The 22,570-nt window shown below is 40.4% G+C and overlaps 2 protein-coding genes across 10 annotated transcripts in view; one reads left to right on the forward strand and one right to left on the reverse strand.

Annotated features, from left to right (window-relative positions):
• Positions 1-237: 237 nt before the first annotated feature.
• Positions 238-13,459, forward strand: ANKRD34B (ankyrin repeat domain 34B). Of its 9 annotated transcripts, none has more exons than XM_074328784.1 (6): positions 238-377; positions 1,287-1,427; positions 3,229-3,311; positions 3,610-3,765; positions 4,327-4,498; positions 10,295-13,459. In XM_074328784.1, the coding sequence occupies exon 6, from the start codon at positions 10,321-10,323 to the stop codon at positions 11,854-11,856; it is 1,536 nt and encodes a 511-aa protein (XP_074184885.1). In that variant the 5' UTR covers positions 238-377; positions 1,287-1,427; positions 3,229-3,311; positions 3,610-3,765; positions 4,327-4,498; positions 10,295-10,320; the 3' UTR covers positions 11,857-13,459. The 9 variants fall into 9 exon arrangements, with proteins under 9 accessions (XP_074184885.1, XP_074184886.1, XP_074184884.1 ...); XM_074328785.1 differs by having other exon boundaries at positions 4,331-4,498; XM_074328783.1 differs by lacking the exon at positions 4,327-4,498.
• FAM151B (family with sequence similarity 151 member B) overlaps positions 12,817-22,570 on the reverse strand; it is a 33,376-nt gene continuing 23,622 nt past the window's right edge. Inside the window, exon 6 of the mRNA XM_019728208.2 lies at positions 12,817-18,652. Coding sequence (XP_019583767.1) covers positions 18,493-18,652 — 160 coding nt within the window. The 3' untranslated portion in view covers positions 12,817-18,492. The remainder of the gene's footprint in view (positions 18,653-22,570) is intronic.

A 22,570-nucleotide genomic window follows, 5' to 3' on the forward strand; every position in this document is an offset into this window, starting at 1 on the left:
GGGAACAGAAGGTGGAGCTTGGGAGGCTAGGCTTTGGCCCCCGGGGCCCGAACATACTTTGGCCCTGCCGCCCCCAACTGCAGCGCAGCCCAAGGCCAGCGCGTCACTCCCAGCGGAAGCTCCGTGCCGCCGGGGCGTCTGGCGAGGTGCGCGCCTCCGGGTCCCCACTCCAACGCTTCGCAGCTCCGAGCCCGCCGCCCCCTCTCCCAGACGAACAGGGGCGGGGAAAAGGTGGCACCTACCCGGATCTGCGACTCGAGCTGCCGAAGACCTCAATCCAGTCCAGACGACGCCCTGGGGCCACTGGCGCGGAGGGACGGAGCCGACAGAGCGAGGGAGGCGGGAGGCGCCGCCGCCGACTCGACAGCGCGTCCCAGGTCAGTGTGCCCCGCGGGCTCTGCAGGCTGCACTTGGGGAAACTTTGGTTTGCCGTTTGCCTGCCGGGAGGAGGGCACCGAGGGCGGCCTCTATGCACCGCGCCTGGTGCGTTTAGGCCCTGGGAGCCCGCACCTCTAACGCACCCTGACACTGCAGTGCCCCGAGCGGCGAGCGAGACCCGGCATCAGTCGCGGGTCCCCGGGCTGCAGGGGCCTGTCCAGACTCTGCCCCGCCATCCCGGGCTTTGCGGCGGCTCGGGCTTGGACCCCACCGGGATGCGGGTTTCCCCTTCTCTCCCTCGCCGCACTGGGGGATGGATGAGGCTGCCCGCAGCCGCGGGATGTCTGGGAGGATCCGGGCAGGGGCCTCGCGGGCGCGGGTCGGCGCCGCAGCGCGAGCGGCGCGCGCTCGGCTATTGGGTCGCGCGTGTCGGAGCCTCAGACTTGGACATGTCTCCGCAGGTGCCTCGGGCGGCCAGGCTGTAGGAGATGCAGGGTGAGCGCAGAGGGCGGGCTGGGGGCTGCGGAGCCGTTCGCAGCCACTAGCTCGACAAATGGGAACCACACAGGGGCTGGCAGCCGGGTCCTGGCGTCTCTCGGGCGCGCACAGCTTTGGCACCAGGACCCCGGATCTCCCTACCCAAGAGCTGGAGTCCAGAGGTGTGCCTGCCCCAGGATGGGGGCAATAACTGCTCCCCTCGGGCGTGCCATTTCCCAAGGGAAGGCCGCGTCCTCCCGGTGGGCGGCGCGGGGACCGCTCTGCAGGGACTCTGGGCTGAACCCGAGTGGATGGCGATCGCCTCAGCCCGCCAGCTTGGCTCAGAGATGAGGTGGCGAGTCGCGTACCCTGCCCCCATCGGTGCCCCGGTGCGGTCGCCCCAGTCACCTTCCTTTGCCCTTCTCCAACAGCACCTCGGGCTTTCTCCCTCCCGCGCTCGGGAAAAACCGAGGAAACGAGCTCTGTTCCCAGAGCCGGCGGGGACCGTGGAGACACTGCCAGAATCCTCAACAGCTTGGAAATCCATCACCTTGGTTCCCTGAGACTTGGAGGTATAGGTTTGCGTGTCTGTCTGTCCATGTCCTGGGAGGGGGGGTCTGCTGAAAGAGGTGGGGGTGTGGCTGACCCAGGGCCCCGCAGACCCAGAGCCTGGAGGCAGCGGAAGGAACTGGAACAAGACACTAGCTCTTTTTGGGTGTGTATGGGAAACACAGCAAACCTTACCAGCTACTCCTCTCCTTGGGCAGTTTCTAAATATTTCTTACAAGCTGATGCCAGGGGGGAACACTTTTCCTGGCAAGTCATTACATTTCCTGGGACAACCTCTGATACATCTTTTGTTCTGGCAGTGTCCCTTACCTTGCTTGGGGAGGAGACATACTCTGCTTGTGGCAGGCAGGCTTGCCTCACATTCCAAGCGTAGCTGGCCTTGGGCTGCCCTCTGGGACTCGGGATGTTTGTAGCTCTGTCTGGGAAGGGCAGGGCAGCACTCCTCCAGTCCTTGGTCCATTACAACTCAAGGCTGTACTCTTCTCTGGGCCTGTGGGCTCCCCCTGCTCCCTCTGGGAGATGAGCACCAGACTACCTGGAGATGATGACAGAGAGCCTGCAGGCAGCCTGAGGCAGGGGTTGATAGCAAATAGGAAAATGGGGATGGAATGAGGAATGAAGAGTTTGCCACAGATTTTTCTCCAAATGTACATAGCAGGCACCCCCTATTGAATACCTGGGAGTGGAGCCTGGGATCTTATTTTTAACAAACTCTTCATGTGACTCTTATGCCCACAGAAGGGGAAGAGCCCGTTGGTACAGGGACCTTGGCCTCCCACTGTCAGGCTCCACCAGCCTGGCGGATTCTCCTTGAGTGAGGCATGTTTAGAAATGGACACTTATTGAATTAAGTGGCAAGTGTGTTAGGATCTTTGAAATCTTCACAATCGTCTACTGTAAAGTAGATTTTATCTCCAGTTTAGGGATGAGGAAACAGGCTCAGAATGGCTTCCCAAGAGTTGGGAACTTGGGAAGAGCCCGACCAGTCCACAGGTCTCTGACACACAGCCTGCTGCCTCCTCTGACCATTTTGTCCCCTTGGCAGCACAGAGGCAGGGACTGGGCAAGGGTGTGGGGCTGAATCTAGAGCTTGAAACCCCTTTGTTAATCTCCATCCCTTGCTGCCCTCCCCCACCACGGTCAGACAGCCGACTTTTGGGAGGGAACACCGATCCTATTTGGAGATGGAGTAAGAGGCTCAAAGGAAAATAACACTTCCCTCCAATGAAAGGAAAACTGGAGGTGGCACGGGCACAAAAAGCCACAGGAAAGGCCAAGCCTACCGCCTCTGAGATGCCTTTTAAAGCACCTCAGCCCATGTAGCACTCCGGTTAGGTACCACATGAAACAGGTACTCACAACAGAACCCTACTCTGTCGGAAGCTGGTCATCCAAGAAACAAGGAGACGTAATATAAAGGATACACAACACCTAAATAAGCCCTGGCAAGCAGGTGAGGAAGAGGAGTAACTTTGGGAGAGTTCTCGCACCTTTCCTTTCTCAGCCTCTTCATCTGCACAGAGCCGGGGCCTGACCCGCTGAGTGCGGAGACCCTTTCAATGGCAGCCGTGCTTGCAGGGTGGGATGCCTCCTGCAGACACACACAGGGTGGTCATGCCAGACACAGAGGACCCATGCCAGACACTTCTACAGACTCATAATCAATGCAATATGATTAACTGAAAAAACACTGGATGTCTTAACGAGGAATGAAAAAAATCTAGACTCCAAATGGGAGAGGTGCATGCAACACATTATTGGTATTTATGTAACTCTGAATAGCTTTAATTTTTTCCTTCATAGAAACTGACAGCTGGCTGACAGAAAACTCACCCAGGGAGAGAAAAGACATAAGTGGCGTATGAAATTTTGAATAATGTTTTCAGGTAACTTTCTATTTCCATTTAGAGTGGGTGTCTAGAGGGGCGCATGTAGTTATGATTTGAATTGCTTCATTTATGGACAGATATTTTTAATAGGGCTCATAATCTAAGATCCAGTACTTTTCACTTCTTTTTCCTGGTTTCAAGTCTCCTGGTAGTAGGGCAGAGAGCTGGGGGGGGGGTCCACCATTCAGCCTGTAGGCTCTCATTTTATCCCCGTTTTCAGTAGGCTGCCTCCAAGTTTGGAGCCTTTCTGCTCAATCTGTTCCGAGAATAAATTTTTTGTTTTCTTGCCTAAAAGAGCGGATGTCTGCTACTTGCAGTGGAGTCAAGTACCTGGGAGTACAGTTGTTATGTCCACAGATTTGAGCCATCCGCTTCTCTTCAGCCTTGTGTTTCATTGCCACTTGCTGTGTATCTTGGGGCCTCCACATCCTAAACGTCATGGGTCTTGCCGGTAAGCTGGCTCCCTTCCATCTCCCTGGTGTTCCTGGTGCTTTCGGCTACAGCCTCTGCTGTGCTAAGGCAGTTTACCGTGCCACCCCCACCGCCCTCTGTTTCCAGAGGTTGTTTGAAATTGCTAATCTGATGATACCGCTCCAATTTTCTCTGTTCTTTAGAATATATATCTTTTTCATTTTTTTAATAACTAAATTGTAATTTTAGTGGTGTCTTGGGAGTAGAGAGAGTAACCAAGAGTGTGGTAAATATACCATGATGAACTGCAAGTGATGTTAAAGACGTTCTCATTTTAAAATAAAAAGCAATTTATCCAGCTGTTTAATAATTAATGTTATAATAATGTTGAAATTATTGCACTTGAAAATTATAAGGAAACTGCACTTTAAAGAATGTCTTCTTTCCGTATTTCACTTAGTAGATTCCATTTATGTTTACAAAACATTATTTGCAGATCCCACAGAAAAACATTTTAAGTATTTTATGTTATTTAAATAGGCTGTGGATTAGAGACATGATAAAAATAAAAGGCTAAATTCTAAGATAATTTTTTTAAAAGGAAGACTGCAGTGAATAGGAAGGCACAACAAGGAAGGCTTCTTCTAGACATGTCTGATTTCATCACCACCACCACCACCCCCGAGGGGGATGCATATTAGCTGATTGTCCTTCCACAGATGAGGAATCCAAGATTCTGAGAGGCTGAGAGACTTGAGCAGGGCATTCAGCTAGTAAGTACCGGTAGGGGATTCCGGATGGAAATCTGGGTTTCTCTGACCTCCAAATGTCCTCCAGCTGAACTGTGATCTATTTGGAACGTGGGGATCATTTATAAGCTAGATTGTAACAAAAGGTCTGACTGAATGTGGAGACAGTATCAGCACGGGGTGCCCAGTGAGGGTGTTTCACAGGAGACAGGAGGCCAGGACTTTTCTGAACTAGGATAACTGTAGGCGAGAGAAGTGGTTTCATCAGAGGTAGAACTTATCTCTGTGAAGAGTAAATTTAAGTCAAACTTCAGGGTCAGCATTTTTGATGCACAAGTAAGTGGCTGAAGCAAGATAAAAGAGGCAACTGAAAGAGGATGAGGGCATAAAGACAAGGGGATTATTCCGATAAGGTACTGATTACAAATGAGGCACTAGGAAACCAAACATGTATACACATGGAAAATAAAGTTATGTGACTTTTTTCTCTGAAAAATGTAATGTTTAAACAATTTCAAAATTGCTCTACTAAACGTGAGCAATTTAAAAAGTGAGCAAACCAGTGGGTTTTATAACCAACAAAGAGTAAGCCTTGTGGAGTTGTTTTTGCTAACAGTCCTCCAGCTCTTAGGGGAGGGGCTCTGCCTATGTCCACCCCATAGCAGATAGATTCACTGGCAGCCATGAGCTAGTGGTGCCACTGCCCAGCTTCTCTGAGGCCAGGGAGCCCACAGTGCCCTCCGTTTGCATAGGACTGTGGTCTGGCACTGCTGCCCGCAGGCATCCCAGGGGGCAGTGCATTGCCAGGCCCCTTCTCCCGGAACCTCGTGACACCAACTTTGGTGAGAGAAAGTTTTGACCGGAAGTGGTTGGGTTTAGTGCTGTGGGGAAAGGCTTTTACATGAGGATAGATGAAAAGGTTTGAAAATCTTTCCAAAAATTTCTTGTAACACATTTTTAAAAGACGGAAGGAAAGGAGGGAGGGAGGGGAGAAGGGAGGGAGGAAGGAAGGAAGGAGGAAAAGAGGAAAGAAAAGAAAGGAAGAATTATAGACTAGAATGTGATGCAGGCAAAAAAAAAAAAGACTTTATTGTATGAGAGTATAATATTGCAATGTGGCATCTGACAACTTGTTCTCATGAGTATCTGTTTCTCAAATGCTACTTTTGGTCAAAGGTGTTTTTATGTTATTGATACTGTATCTCTATAACTTTTAATTATGTCCTATAGAAATGCTATGCTCTTTTCTGTATACACATTCCATTTTACAAGAAATAGATAAAAGTAATATCGTACAAGAGTATGTGAAATATGTACTGTTTAAAAATGGTAACAATATAGACACCCATATACATGCCACCCAGGCTGAGAAACAACATTACCTACACCTTACAAGTTCCTGCCTCCCTCTCAAATTGTATTGTTCCCCCTACTCCACCGAGAATAACTTTCTCTTGATTTTTGCGTTAATCATTCCTTCTGTGTTTTTTCTCTTCAGTTTCCCATTTGTGCCTGATTCTTAAATTGTTTATTTTTGAAAAACTGGGTAGCGAGCACAAAATTAGATGAATAAAGAAAGGTCAACATTGCCAATGTATGATGAAAGCTCTCAGGAGAGCTTTAGTCTCTAGACTGTTCACCTCAGCGTCTGGAAGAGTGTTTACAGGAGCCTCTTCTGGGCGAGGTCATGAGTGAGCGCTGGGAAACGTGGGACTCACCATTACAGGGCTTCTGGCAGAGCTCTAATGTAGACCAGGTACGACCGGTAGATATCCAAAGGGAATGGGTGCTCATTCTTTCTCCTCCTAAGCTCACCATGACTTAGCCCCAGATCTCAGAGCGGATCAAAGCAGAACTGAGCACAGGGCTAAAATGAGTTCCACTGGCTGCCCCAGAAAGCAGGGCGTGGAGGAGAGCGCAGAGCATTGGTCAGGACAAAGCAAGTAGATTAAGCACCTGAGGGCAGGCTCACCTGAGCATTTGGTCCTCAATGGAGGACAAGATGGTAAAATGGCAGTATGAGCTCAGAGATGATGTTTGTATACATCCATTATCATGGCATCTCCTCTCACCACCGTCCTGGGGATTTTTGGTGCCTCTTCTCTCTAAGGATGTCCAGCCTCTGGTATCTCATGTCTTCTTTCTTGTTCTACCATTTCATCTTGGTAAATGACATCTTCCAGTCGATTCTTGAGTGTATTCCAATTCTTGACTGATGATTTGGCTAGATATATTAGGTTGGTGCACAAGTAAGTGTGGTTTAAAAGGTTAAAAATAATTGCAAAAACTGCAATTACTTTTGCACCAACCTAAAAGAATTCTAAGCAAGGAATCACTTTTCCTTCAGATTTTAAAATAAACAGTCTTCCATTGCTGGTGTTGCATCTGAACCCACTCTAATTCTTGATCCTTCAGTATGTGACTTATCCACCCCGCTCCCCATCTCTGGCCCCCAAGTTCAGTCTTCTCTGCTCTCAGTGTTCTGGAAAGTTATAACCACGTGCCATCGTCAGGGTCTGCTTTCATTCACTGTGCTGTGTTCTAATTGGGCCCTTTCAATTTAGTAACTCATGTCCCTCAGGCCTAGAAAATTTTCTTGATCTCATTGATCATTTTATCTCATGCTCTCCTCTGCCCCACCCCCACTATTTCCTCTGGCTGGAACTTCTGTTAGTTGGATGTTGGATATCCTGGTCTAGGCCTCGAATTTTCTTATTTTTTATCTTCTGTTCATTTTGCTTAACTGTGTTACAGATTTTATCAATGTTACTATCCAACCCTTCTACAGAGATTTGCAGTTTGCATCATGTTTTGACCTTTGGATAGCTGTTTATGGTCTCTAAATATTCTTTTTTCACAGAATCTTGTTTCGTGGTTACAACATCTTATCCCTTTGAAGCTTTTGCAGTTTTCATTTTCCTGACTTATATCTGTTTCCACCAAGTTGGTTTTTTTTTTTTTTTCTATTCTGGTTCTGTATTTCTAATGTAAGAGGCTCTTTTGTTCATTTTTTGTTTTAACTATCTGCTCATGATCAAAGGGCCTGGATGAAAAAGCCCATGAGAAGCCTGGAGCACGTGCGTGAGGCTTGTGTCCTTTGAGCCTCATTGTAGGATGATCTGGGTGGCATGTTGGGGAGTCCCTGTGATCAGTACTTGTAGGTATCTTCTCGTAGGCAGATCAGATTCTTGAAAGAAGAGGATAGCAATTTTTGCCTAACGGATAAGGGTATGGCTGCCAGCCTTCTTGCAGCCGAGGTGAAGGAGAAAGCTATGACTGCCTTCATTCCGTGGTCAGTAGGTATAAAATCACGTATCCCCGTTTTCTTGTCATCAAACATGCCTGCTGTCTCCCAGTCCAGAGACCCTCCATTTCACCTTTCTGGAGAATTAACCTCTGGACATCTTCTTGGGTGGAGAGGCAGTCTCCTTATCTCCTAGAGGCTGGGAATGAAGGAATGACCTGAGGCAGAACTTCCCAAACTTTCGTGTACATACAAATCACTTGGGGATCCAGTTACAATGTAGTCTCTCACTCAGTAGGTCTTGGGTGGACCCCGAGATGCTGCAGATCTAACAAGTGTCAGATAATGCTGCTGCTACAGGTCCAAAGTAGGGACTCACTTCGAGGAGCAAGGAGCTAGGGATCTAACTGTTTCTCCAGCAGCTTTGTACCTAGTCCATCTTATTTTATTTATTTATTTATTTGTTTGTTTGTTTGTTTGTTTGTTTTGCATTCAGAACCACTAGAGCTTTAATGGGCAGTTAGTAACCACTTCTCAGCTGAAGATAATTTCTACCTTTTTCCAAGGGTTTCATTGTCCATCTTATTCTAGCTGTACTCTCCACATCCCAGTTCTAGAGATTCCTGCTGCTGCCTCGTTCTAGGGTTCTGCAGGGTACCTGGGCTTAGTTCCCGGCTTCACCACCACCAACTGGAGGCACAGCCCTGTCAGGTTGGCTGAGTCAGTTACCACTGGTCCCTAACTGCATCTTCTCTCCTTTTCCTGCTGCCCTTGTGAGTTTATGTCTTTTTAAAAATTCATCAGTTTCAGGGGGTTTCAGGAAGGGGCAAAATTAGACGTGCGTGTTCTGTCACAGTCACTCTCACTGTAACCACCTGCTAAAATATTTTCCTAAAGTTTGGTTAATCAGCATAAATGAAGCCTGATTTATGATAAATAACTGTGCTATATTAAGGCTCTAGGCCTTTGCACAAGGAGTATTCCCTTCTTCTTTTTTCTTCCTTTGTCTGGGAAACTCTTATGCAGTCCTCAAGACCCAGCTCAAATGGTTAGCCTCTGTGAAGCCCCCGTGAGTCCCCAAGCCATGAAAACCTGTGTGTTCTCACGACTAACTCATAACCCACTGCTTATACAGTATCTCTTCCAAACAACGGTGTACGTTCCGCAGGGCTCTAGGGCTTGTACCTTTGTAGCTCAGTGCCCAGCACGTATTAGGAGTTTATAGCTGTTTAACAATTGAATTAATTTCTGTGTACATGTCTGTCTTCCCCCCTTTTTCTTCCTGCTGTCTACATCTTTTCTTCTGTTAGTTCAGAGGACATTGTATTTATTATCTATTCCATCATCCAGTAGAAAATCATGTCCCATATTCTTAATTTTACAAGTAGGTGAGTGGAATAAACAGTATCTCAATTTTTAAAAACTACTTAATTAATTATATTTAAAGATTATATAAACTACATTTGATTTTTCTCCCCAGCTCTAAGGACTGTTAAAAGACAACCATTTCTTCAATTCTAAATAAAGACCCAATTCTGATCACCTAATAGAATTATCTGTTGAAGGAGTTTGAATCTAAATTATTTAAATAAACATAAATAATTTTCAGTTTAATGGTAAAAAAATGAAATGGTTCTAAAGTCTACATACATGTCTTCATGTTTCTAGCTTAGAACACTCTCTTTTCAGAGTAAGTGTACTGCTGTCAAAACTTAACCCCAACAGTATGTTGCTAACCCCATAATCTGGTCAGCATATGATTTCAATAATGGAATCAAGAAAAATACATAATCACATGCTCACCATTCCCATCTCAGTGTGAATTCCAGACATTGTGTCAGTTATTTTAACGTCTTGTAGTCCAAATAATTTTTCATCCTTTAAAAGAAACATAGGGGTGGGGGGTGGGAGATGAGGGTAAGGGGGATCAAATATATGGTGATGGAAGGGGAACTGACTCTGGGTGGTGAACACACAGTGGGATTTATAGATGATGTAATACAGAATTGTACACCTGAAATCTATGTAATTTCACTAACAATTGTCACCCCAATAAATTAAAAAACAAAAAGAAACATAAATGCCCCTCAAATGGAAAAATCTAGAAATGGTGGTATTATTTAACTAAAGAGCATGTTTAAGTAATAATTTAAAACTAAGGCATTTTTACATTAATCTACCACAATAAACATGCTGCATTTTCATTGATTCAGTTGAAAGTTCACAGAATCTTTTTTTTTGCTTAAATTTGCATTTTAGTATTATTTTAAATATATTTTTCACAAGTAGAAAATAAGTAGATTATTATTTTATTAATTGGGATTTAGGGAAGTACTAGGTTGATGTTATACCATAAATATTCAATGAAGATTTTGAAAGTAAATGTTAGTTTGTAATTTCCTAAAATTTGTTACTAGTCTAAAATTTATTTTGCAATTCACTACTTTGCCCTGTATGTATTAATAACACAATCTCACTTATGTCCTCTTTCTATATTATTTCAGAAATTGTAACAATAGGAATATAAATGGGGACATCGATTCTGACTAATCTTTTGATCTTTATCTCTTTGGTAGCAGGCATTGATTTCTGACTTTTGAAGATGGATGAAGGTGCAGAAATTTCAAGTGATGGAAACTCCCTGATTAAAGCAGTCCATCAGAGCCGGCTTCGCCTCACAAGACTCTTGCTAGAAGGTGGCGCCTACATCAATGAGAGTAACGACCGTGGGGAAACACCTTTAATGATCGCTTGTAAGACCAAACATGTTGACCCCCAGAGTGTCAGTAAAGCCAAAATGGTTAAATACCTGTTAGAAAACAATGCTGATCCCAACATACAGGACAAATCTGGGAAAACCGCTTTGATGCATGCTTGCTTAGAAAAAGCTGGTCCTGAAGTTGTTTCCTTGCTCCTAAAGAGTGGGGCGGACCTTAGCTTGCAAGACCATTCTAGTTACTCGGCCCTCGTGTATGCTATAAATTCAGAAGATAAAGAAACCCTGAAAGTTCTGCTTAGTGCTTGCAAGGCAAAGGGGAAAGAGGTCATTATCATAACGACAGCAAAATCGCCCTCTGGCAGGCACACTACCCAACAGTACTTAAATATGCCTGACATAGATGGGTGTCATTCCCCAGCCACCTGTGCCACTCCTTCAGAAATAGACATAAAAACAGCCTCATCGCCACTTTCACGTTCTTCTGAAACTGAAATGTCCCTTTTTGGTCTTAAAGATCTGGAGCTCTCAGGAAGCAGTGATGATACCTGGGACCCAGGCTCCCCTGTTAGGAAGCCTGCTGTGGCCCTTACTGGGCCCAAGCTACCGCAGGCTCCAGCCTGGATCAAGAGCCCCCCTTCATTAATGCACCTGAACAGAGTGGCCTCTTTGCAAGAGGAGCTCCAGGATATTACTCCAGAGGAAGAATTATCCTACAAAACCAATGGGCAGGCCCTTTCCAAGCGATTCATCACTAGACACCAAAGTATTGATGTAAAAGACACGGCACATTTGCTAAGAGCCTTTGATCAGGCCAGCTCAAGAAAGATGTCATATGATGAAATAAATTATCAATCATTTTTTTCAGAAGGAAATCAGCAATGTACGGAAATCCCTGTTGACGAGGACCCAGACCCTAACCAGACCCTGTTTGCTTCCACCTTAAGAAGTATAGTTCAGAAAAGAAATTCAGGGGCAAATCACTACAGCTCTGATTCCCAACTCTCAGCTGGTCTAATCCCTACAACTTTAGAAGATGGCAAAGCACTTACAGGAAAGAAAAAGATGCTCTCACCATCTCCTTCTTTGTTGTCAGGGTCCAAAGAATTGTTGGAGAATGTCCCCCCAGGCCCCCTGGGCAGGAGGAATCATGCCATTTTAGAAAGACGGGGCTCAGGAGCTTTCCCTTTAGATCACAGTATTACCCCAATCAGACCAGGGTTTCTGCCCCCCTTAAATGTGACTCCTCACCATCCCATCTCAGATGTCAGTGTCAACAAGATTTCCAGCCTTCTTTCTTGTGGTCAAAAAGTGTTTATGCCAACAGTTCCTATTTTCCCTAAAGAATTCAAAAGTAAAAAAATGTTGTTAAGGAGACAATCATTGCAAACGGAACAAATTAAGCAGTTAGTAAATTTTTAAGAGATGGCTAAAAAACACATTTTGTTCAAATGTCTGTATCAGAGAAATAGAGAACTAGAGAATAAATCTCAAATGTCCATCCTTTTCAATCTTGTAACTGGTTGGTCCATAACAGGGGGATCTACATGAACTGTGTATTGTATTAGGCACTGTGGAGACACAGAGAGTATATAGTTTCTGGTAAGGGATTCTCTCAAAATTAAAGCTATTTTTCTCAAAACTTCCAATATTTAACAACCATGTGGTACAAGTTTTTAATTTAAACAAAAGTCAGCAAAGAAAGATCATATATGTTGGAGATAACTTTAAATTTTTTTTCAGATTTGCCAAATATTTTATTAGGAAATTGCTTTCAAGTCAGTAATTTTTTTTTAACATTTCAAGTAAATACATAAGATTGTTGTTTTCCATGATGCCAAAAGCATAAATGAAACCACTGACAGCTATAAAATGTAGTTTAAACTACAAAGAAAGAATGAACTAACTGTTCAAAAATGTTGACTGCAGGTAGGTGGAAATCTAATTAAAAGTTTAATGGTCAACCATTATAGTAGACGCAGCTAATATTCATATTGCCGGATGGCAGATCAGAGTTTTACGTGCTAGTAATAATCTACGCCAAGTGTTTGTGCGCTGCTTTTTGCTTTATTTTATTACACATTTAAATGAAAATGTTATCTTACGGTATTCTTCTTTCTCCATATCCTTTAATTCCTGTTATTATTTTTTGATGCCTATTCATAGGTTCCCGATAAAAGTTAAAAAGCATTGCTTTTTACTTATATCAAATTATTCTTGTCTTTCTCAGAACAACCAAAAAAATCTAAAAGTTTGGGATTTATCACAAATAGAAACTAAATACCTGCTTCATTTTAGAAAAGAAAAATATGATTAGATTAGCTTAGGCGAGCTAAAATTAAGAAAGCCAGTAGAAAATTACAAAGTATACTAAATATTCAGTCAATGTTAAACAACATCTTTTTATTTCAGGTATATAATTATTAGACATTTCTATAATGAGGCTTTATAAGAATAATTTCCTTAGTGTGACACTCCAGTCATGTAGTATTTTAGGGCCTGTCAATAATATCTAACAAAATAAATGAATACCATGCTATCATAAAATGACTATATTATTTATATCATTACAAAATATGGTGTTTATACAAAAAAAATCCTTATTTCAATCTAGACGTTTACAAGAAAGAATAAATCAAACTACAATATCTGAGTCTATTAATTTGATGATTTATTTATTTGCCTTCTATCAGTATACAGGAGATCGTAACAATTGGCATGATGCTTTTCTTAGTAATTTGATATAAGCAAGTTGTAATGTACATAGTAATTAATTTCTTGTGGCTTTTATTAGGAAAAAATCAGAGGTGTTCCATTTAATGTTTTGAAGAACAGTAATATTAGAAATATTTTTTGATTCAGAACATAGAATTATAGGTGATGTTTACAGGTAGCTAAACCCTTTTTGAAAGTTTTGTTAAATTGAGAAAAGAGCTTGATGTTAAGTTGTAAAATACAGTTTGGAAGAATATGTAAACAGATTAGTTCATAAACAAAATGGTATCAATAAAGATTTAAAATGTCATTTTGACTATCACTGGTTTTTATTTATCTCACATGCTAATGATAAAGAAATTGTGCCACCTGTGTGACTTTGAGTAAACAGAAAATTAAGAAAAAGTAACTTTTGTTGCTATTCTCGTCCTAACATGGGAAAAAATATTTAATGGGATTAAAACATTGTTGGCCATATTCGTAAGTGGTTTTAGTCATCTATTAATCCTAAGAACACTTAGGGACTGCATGGGACTGTTCAGTCTTAAGTGGACTACATCACTGGCATCCCAATGATAGGTCACAGATGTTTGCAAAAGGAATCAAATATGTATACATGTTCAGAGTTTTTTCAATTAGCTCTTGAATTCACAAAGTAACAACAGACTCTCTCAGCAGATATTTTAATTACTTTTTTAGACCTGTTATTACATTCTTTCACCCCAAGGAAGGAATAAAGAAGAAAAAGGTAATAATCAGCCTTAATGAAGATTCTACAGCAACACCCAAATCCAGAACAGCCAGGCTGCTCCTTTTCCAGAGCAGAAGCATAGAAATGAAAGAAACAGAAACAAAAGAGTCTCCTTAGAGGCCAGGAGGCTGGGTAAGCTTTTTTTCAAGTCCTGTTTTTTCTCTGCTCTGATGGAGGGAATGTGGGGGTAGTTTTATTGTTTAAAATTATTAAATAATTTAAAATACAAAGAAAAGTAGCAATTACTTGGAAGGTTTCCTTAAGAAATTGGTTGAATTAAAGAGCACCCTTTCTAAAGTTAGAGTGGAGAGGTGAGTTCCGGGACAGGCAGATGGGGTTTTCGTTTTTCTTTCGAGTTGGTATAAAGTAACAGTATCAACTAATCAGGAGAAATATAGCTACACCTGGCCTCTGTCCTATCCCGTTTGGGTTAGTGGCACCACCTGACCCTATTACTGAAGCCAAAAATACATAACGCTAGACTCTTCCCTCTTCCTCATCATCCCCATTTAACTAGTTTAAAAACTCTTACAAGTTCTTCCTTCTTAAATTTTCCTCTATTTCTTGAGACTTTCCATCCCCTTTTGCTACCACCTTAATTCAGAGCTTCATCTCCTTTCACTACAAGAATTCTAAATCTCCTCCTGCCACTGTAATCACCTTTCTCACACTCAGAAAGGATCAAGCTTTCCCTGCTTACAATGGTGCGGTGACTCCCACAGCCTACAGAAAAGGAGCAAACTGCTGAACACGGAAAATGAATCTGGCCCCTGCCTCACAGCACGATGCCTCCACAACCTCACTTGAACAGGTCAAGTCAGGCTCTTACCCACCTAGAGTTCCTCCGTTCAGGTGCCTCTGCCTGGAAGGCCCTTCCCTCTAAGTCTACCTGGTGAATCTCACTCATCATTCAAGACACAACTTAAGTGTTCTCTCTCAGAACAGACTGCTGTCTCTTACCACAACCTGATGTATGGTTCCATCACAGGAATTATAGCAAATAGCCCACTTATTGTTTACAGGTCTCTCTCTACTGGATTGTAAGATCCTTGAGGTAGGAATCATTTCTGAATTACTGGCTCGGCCTCGGCACAAAAGACATCACTTAGATGCCTGCCCACCTCCCTCGCCACAGAGTTCCCAACTGGGCCCTGAAGTCCTGTCATGTGTCTCCCTCATGAAAGACACAAGTGACTGGACAAATGATGGCCTCTGGACCAAAAAATGGTGGGTGCAAAGAAAGAGAAGCCATCACAGGGATGAGGAGGAGTGTCGTGGAGGGCACTAGAGAAGAGGTTGCTGGATCCGCCCTGCTCCTTCTCAGACCTGCTTATCAGCTCCTCTCGGTTTCACCTCTCCACTCTACTCCCGTCTTCTAGATAAAGTCTTCAGCACTACTACCCTCATCTTCCTTTTTAACATCCAACTATTTTCCTTGCATTTGATTCATGAATTTATGATTATAAACACATTGTAGGTTCCAATGAGATAGGTTCACATCTTAAATTTCAAGGTGAAAGAGCAATTTTCTGCGTACTCACTAGGTACTTAACTTTTTTAATTACAAGGGAAAAAATCCAAGACCCTAGCTCCAACAAACAATTAAATCAACCACCTGTTCTGAATAACTTTTAACAATTTCCCACTGGATAAATGAATACACATCTGGCTAATTAGCAATAACATCACTGTCACAGAGCCATACACTACTACTGTACTTTTAAAAGAGCTGATTTTTTGAACAATTGGGTCTCGTACCAAAGTCTCTTGTAGGGCTAGGATTGCTCAGCCAGACTTGGGAAGTAACCCTCAAATGCTCTGGGACCTCAACACCAACACATTAGCCCCAAGAACCTAGAGGGGAAAAGTAGGTAGTACTTAACCTTTTACTTTCTTTGTGACTACGAACGTCTTCCCAAATATTTTCCTATGTATATAAATGCACACAGACATTCAATTTTACATAAATAATGATACAATACATCTGTTCTGCAGCCTACAGTATGTTGCAACACACACCTTTCCACATTAATAATGTAGCTTCTCAGTGTCTACATAGTATTGTATGCATTCTTGTACATTAAGGCTTTTAAAATAATAATAGCATTTAACAACCAAATTTTCAAGTGTCTGTTCAAATCTTTTGCCCATTTTTAACTGAGTTGCTCAACTTCTGTTTAAAAATCAGTTTATAGTTCTTCACAGATTCTAAGTATGAACCTTTTGTCATATATGTGTTAATAAACATCCCTCCTTATTCTCTTCTAAATGTTTTATAATTTTAGCTTTCACATTTAGGCCTAAGATCCAACTCAAATTACTATTTGTGTATGGTGTGAAGTAGGGATGATTTTTTTCCCATATGGATATCCATTAAAATTTTACTTTTCAACAGAATATATTTTATAATTCTCATATATTTTTGTTCCTGAGAATACTTTAAAATATACCTTTAAATCTTAATCTAAGTGACACTCAGTTAATATATTTCTCAATATAAAAGAATTTTGCCTTAAGACTAATAGTTTAAAAAATATTATTAAGGGTAAGATAATCAAGTAGTAAAAATAATCTGGACAAATGAATTTTATTTTAAACTTCATTAAAATGCAGTTCACTTATAATTCAACTCTCTTTATAAAAGTATATCATGATCATTTTAGAAAACTTATAAATTAAGCTTTTACTATAATTTTAAGAAGTATTCTTTGTTGCAATTGTTAAAATTTTGTAATTATGAAACTACACCTTTTGTTTTTAGCAAACAATCATAAAAAGTAAAGTTTTAGTTACAGCATAAGGGAATATAGTCAATAATATTGTACTAACTATTTAACTATGTATGGTGTCAGATGAGTAAAAGACTTATCAGGGTGGTGACTTGTAAGTTATGTAAATGTCTAGTAACTATGTTGTACACTTGAAACTAACATAATATTGTATGTGAGCTGTAATTGAAAAAAATTTTTAATATTTGAAAAAAGAAAGTGAAGTTTTACATGTTGACAATACTGCATTCAGTTGGAGCTAAAATTTAAAGTACAAATATAATTGTTTTAAGTGTTTATATGTCTATAATGTTTCATGTTATATTTCTTACATCTATCTATCTATCTACCTACCTACCTACAATGGCTATGAGCACTTGCTATGTGATGAGCACTGAGCTAGATGCCTCCATCAATGTCCCTTAATTTTCACAACCCTACAAGAGAATCCTCATTTTCCCCACTATTTTATAGATAAGGAAACCAAGACTCAAGGAGGTTAAGTATTTCTACAAATCTATGGCTAGTAAGAGACAGTAGAGGGGCTATAAGGGAAATCTCTCTGAATTAAAAACCCAAGCTCCTTTTTCTAAATAGAACTACTTTATTCTCTGGGAGAAAATCGTCAATAAACAAAAGGTAAATTACATATTTTAGGACATTCATTGGTAAGTCATTTTTCAACAAAATAAATCATAGAAGCAACATGTTTTCCTCAATGTCCTACTCAGGACTACGCCAGGTACCATAAAGGACAGTTCAGAATGTTCCCTTACCATGAAGGACTTTATGATCTAGTCGAGGAGATATAACTAACACGTATGCCACAATTAGTGAACAATATTAAATAGTTAAAATTAACTGTTAAAGTAAGATCTAGAGACCACTGATGCAGGCATTTTTGAAATGGAGGACAGTGAGTTGACTTTCAGAGTGGGACTACATTACGAGTATATAAGGTCTCGAAAGAGTGAAAATCAAAGTTGAACGTAGGAAACTCCTGGAGGCTTTTGATTTGGCATAAAGAAATAGGTGTTTTTTAAATTTTTCTTCTGCAGAAATACTCAGGGTATCTCTGAGTAGAGTGTGAAGAATGAAATCACAAAGAACTAGTTTTTAAAACTCTAGTAGCAGAACAAGGGCCTCGACTAAGGTGGTACTGGTGAGAAACTTGAAAATCAAATGATATGTTACCAGGATTAAAATTCTCCTCTCCAATACTATTTTGTTCACTATAGAGAAAACATTATGATTGAAACAAAGAATACACACAGCTGTCACTATACTCCCAACAACATGGAAATTCTACCTCCATCTGATTAAATCTATATTGTTTTCAGTAAATGGATTTGATTTTGTGTTAGAGAAAGCTGTTCACCTCTGTGAAAGTTAAAAACTTTTTTAAGACTTCTTACTCTTTTGTAGTCTCTGAAATAACCAGTTCTTCAGGAAAAGGAAAAAGGGTGCCATGTTTCTGTGGAATCTCTGGAATGCAAGTGCCAACAAAATGTGATTTATACCTGTTTTATGACACATGGATTCTTTCAATTATCTTCAGTCTATCAAAATTATTTTTTATAAAGGGTTTTAAAGTATCATTTTCCTAAATTATTATTAGACTAGGCCTACTGAAATTTTTCTTTCCAAATCTTTTAGATAAGTACAGTATTATAAGAACATATGCCTAATACAGTGCGTATTGGTATTTTTTGATTGGAAGAATTGGAGCATAAATCAATCATCATAATTTATATGATAATTAATTTAGACCAAAGCAGAGAAGGATTATGAAACCAAAACATGAAATAATTTAGAAGAATCCTCTTAGAGATTAACTTTGATTCCAATGGTTTGTTTAAATTCATGATTCTGCGGTTCCAAGATGTCATAGAAAACTTGCTTTCTGTCGAAACGGTCTCTAATGCAAAGTAAATCATCAATGGAATAGTTATCATTTTTTCCAGTCCAAACAGTCAGGCTGTATCTGCATTAAAACAAAACAATTATATAGTTAAAAGTGAAAGATAAGAAACAGTGATGATGAATTCCAATAAGCCTAAAAATAGTTACTCTTGTTTGTCTATAACCCAAATTCACACAGATGAATAAAATCAATTAGCAATGGTGGAACTATACTTTCCTGTTTCATTCCCTCATCAATGTCAAATGGACCAGAGAGAAAAAAATTCACATTTCTGTTGCTAAATTTCTGTTGCTTATCTGAATCGCAGGAAGGTTAAATGGCTTTAGAAACCCAGACTGGGTAGCACTGAAAAAGAACTGAGGAGATCGTACTGCTAATCAAAGAATCTGTTCGCTACACAAAAACTACAGCTCTAACCTGGGTTTCTTCAGTAGCCTCACCAGAGTCAAAAGCACAACTGGAAAGGGCTGTGAAGAGACAAAAATTTCACTGACATTCCCAACATTCATATTCACTTACAAGTGGCTCCAATATTCCTTCTGGGGGGTTCTGTATGAGATACAAGAATGCCGAGAGATGCCACTAAGAATGCCAAATGGAATAAATTTAGATCCATTTTTGGAGTTAAAAAAACAATAATAATATATGCAGATTTACTATGAATAGAAGAATATGCTCAGAATTTTAATGTTATTTAAATTGTATATTTTCATTTCTTCTAGTGACATTACTATTACATTACCCCTAATGCATTGGAGTCTAGGGAAATACAAAGCTATTAAGTAGTTTCATATTTATTTTCCCCATAAACCGTCAGACTCCAGGGGGAAATCTCCAAAGCATTTTTTCTACTGCTAATAAAAAATACTCTAATCAAGATACATATTCTTGTTATGTTGACACATTTCTGTCCTAAGGATGGTGACACCATTCTAGAAATGTAACAGAGGGAAGTACTTTGGATTTTTTCCCACAGTAATATGTGACAAATGAAAAAGAATTTTGAAACTATACCTGAGAATACAGAAAAGAAGAAATGAAAATTACTTTAAAAGCCTGTATTTTTTGCTAAAATGGCAAACTATACTTCAACACCATGGTGACAAACCTTATAAAAAGACACAGATATGAATTTAGGTTAAAAGAAGAGTATTCCAGGGGCCGGCCCAGTGGCTCAGGCAGTTAGAGCTCCATGCTCCTAACTCCAAAGGCTGCCGGTTCGATTCCTACATGGGCCAGTGGGCTCTCAACCACAAGGTTGCCGGTTCGATTACTCGAGTCCTGCAATGGATGGTGGGCTGTGCCCCCTGCAACTAGAAAATGGCAACTGGACCTGGAGCTGAGCTGCGCCCTCCACTACTAAGACTGAAAGGACAACAACTTGAAGCTGAACGGCACCCTCCACAACTAAGATTGAAAGGACAACAACTTGACTTGGAAAAAAGGCCTGGAAGTACACACTGTTCCCCAATAAAGTCCTGTTCCCCTTCCCCAATAAAATCTTTTAAAAAAAAATGAGAAAAGTTAAGAGGATCAGAAAAAAAAAAGAAGAGTATTCCAAGTGTTATTTTGCATCTTTTAATCTTCCCTGTTGTATTTAAACTGAAATAGGAAAAATAAAATTGCCTAAGGGTTTCTTAAACTGTATTCATTCAAATCAATTCTCAAGCTTTATTTTTAAAGCCCTTTTTATTGTGACATTATATAGAAAAAAATGCAGAAAAAATAAATGTACATTTTAACTGATTATTATAAAATGAACTCCTGTGTAACCAAAACACCAATCAAGGAGAAGACCATCAAGAGCACTCGAGAGGCACCAGATGTCAGGGCTCCATCACCACCTTGCCTCTCCCTGGCATCCTCACAGCCGTGACTCTGCTGGTAGCCATCTTGTTTCTACTCTTGATCTTAGCCAAAAGGCTGAGAAGCGATGCCATCTTGTTTCTTTTCTTTATTTACCACCTACATATCCATCCCTAAACAATACAGTTTAATTTTTATCTGTTAATGAATTTTATATAGATGGAATCATATGGCATATAATATTATGCTTGGTCTTGCTTCCTTAGCTGAATATTGTTTGTGAAATTTATCCAAGTTAAAATATGTAGCTACAGTTTATTCATTTTTTTTTTTTTTTTGGAAAACAGTTTAATAGGATCTACTAAAGTTGAAACTATGAATACCCTATGACCTAGAAATTCTATTCCTAGAAATTCCCTTCTGAAATAACCTTTGTAAATGCAGGCACATGTGGACCACGATATGTGTGTGTGTGTGTGTGTGTGTGTGTGTGTGTGTGTATGAATGTTCAAAGCAGCAATCTTTGTAATAGCCAAAATCATTAAATAATCTAAATGTCATTCAATAATCGAGAGGATAAATTGTGACAAATAATAGAATGGTAATTCTTTATAAATTCTGTAATAGAGCCCTTTTGAGTTACGAAAATCTTCCCCAAATCTGTGCCTAACCTGTTCATGTTACTGATGAAACATGACAACTAATGCAATGCATGTTCTTGGAGAGTTTCCTGGACCACAAAGAAGTAAAAAGCATTATTGGAATGGTTGGTCTGTGGACTGCATGGTAATGCTGTCTCAATGCTGATTTTCTGATTGGGAGGCTTCATAGTAGTAATATAGAAGCATATCCTTGTCTGGGAGGTACCCACTGGAGTACTTAAGGATAATGAGGCATCATGCCAGAAAAAATATTTTAAAAAAAGGCGAGAGAGAGAGAGAGAGAGAGAGAGAGAATGGATAAATGCAGGAAAATGTTAACAATTTAGGAATCTGAGTAAAGAAAATGTAGTAGTTTTTTGCAACTTTTCTGTAGGTCTAAAACTTTTTTTTTAATGACAAATCACCTTTTAAAAAGTCAATAAAAATAAAACTTTTTCAAAGAAAGGATAAGACAAAGTTATTCAAGACAAACAAACAAAAAAAGACAATGTAAATTTGGTGAAAAAAAAATCATTAAACAAGTCCAAGAAGGAAATCTTTTAACAATAAAGGTAAAATTCCTCAAGAAGATAAAACAGATATGAGTATGCACCAAATAATATATCATGAACGTTTCATAAGTAAAAACTACAGAGGTAGAGGAGGAAACAGACAAAAACACTTTAATAGTTGGAAGCTTTAACTCTCTTTGTCCATAAGAGCAAGTGGCCAAATATTAAAGATGCCATATATTTGCACACAATGGCACACATTGTTTGCAATGTCAAAGATTAGAAACATCCTTTATGTCCATCAATAGGAGGCTGGTTAAATAAATTATAGTACATATATAAATATGATGCACCTAGGAAAGAAAAATGCAGAACCTTGGAAAGAAATTCAAGATGTATTGCTAAGTTAAAAAAAAAAAAAAAAAAAGCAAAGAACAGAAGAGAAGAAAGGTATGTAATATGCTATCTTTTGTTTTAAAAAGGAGGAGAAATTAAGAATCTGTGTTTGTATTCACTCTTATATGCATAAAGAAACGACTTAGTATGGTTGTGTAAGAAACGAACAACTCTGGTTGGAGGTTGGACGGGACTGGGTGGGTGGGTAGGAGAGAGGCTTTCCACAGTGTAACTCTATTCTTTGGTTTTTGAGCCATGTAAATGTAGAATCAAGTTAAAAATATTTTTAAAAGCAAACAAAAAGGCATAAAAGACTTACATAACATAACCAATAATATATGTTAATGTGTCACCGAAACCTAGTTTACTCCAATATCGTCTCCTTTCTTTCTTACATAACAACCCCCTGAATTCTAACTAGGCAGAAGAGTGTACAGAATAACAGCGACATTTCCCAGCTTCACCTGCAGCAAGGTATAGGCACAAGACTAAGTCACAGCCAATGAGTGTGTGCATGTCTAAGCCGTGCCCTTGAAGGAGAGGGCCAGGTCCTGAGCTTCTCTTTTTCCCCTCCTTCTTACCAACTGAAACTCAGACACGCAGTTAAATCTGACCATACATAA

This window comes from Rhinolophus sinicus, linkage group LG03 (genome assembly GCF_036562045.2).
Source record: "Rhinolophus sinicus isolate RSC01 linkage group LG03, ASM3656204v1, whole genome shotgun sequence".
In the NCBI taxonomy this organism is placed as follows: Eukaryota; Metazoa; Chordata; class Mammalia; order Chiroptera; family Rhinolophidae; genus Rhinolophus; species Rhinolophus sinicus.

Excerpts from the sequence above, each read along its gene's own strand:
- ANKRD34B (XM_074328784.1), top strand. The coding sequence starts at position 10,321 with ATGGATGAAGGTGCAGAAATTTCAAGTGATGGAAACTCCCTGATTAAA.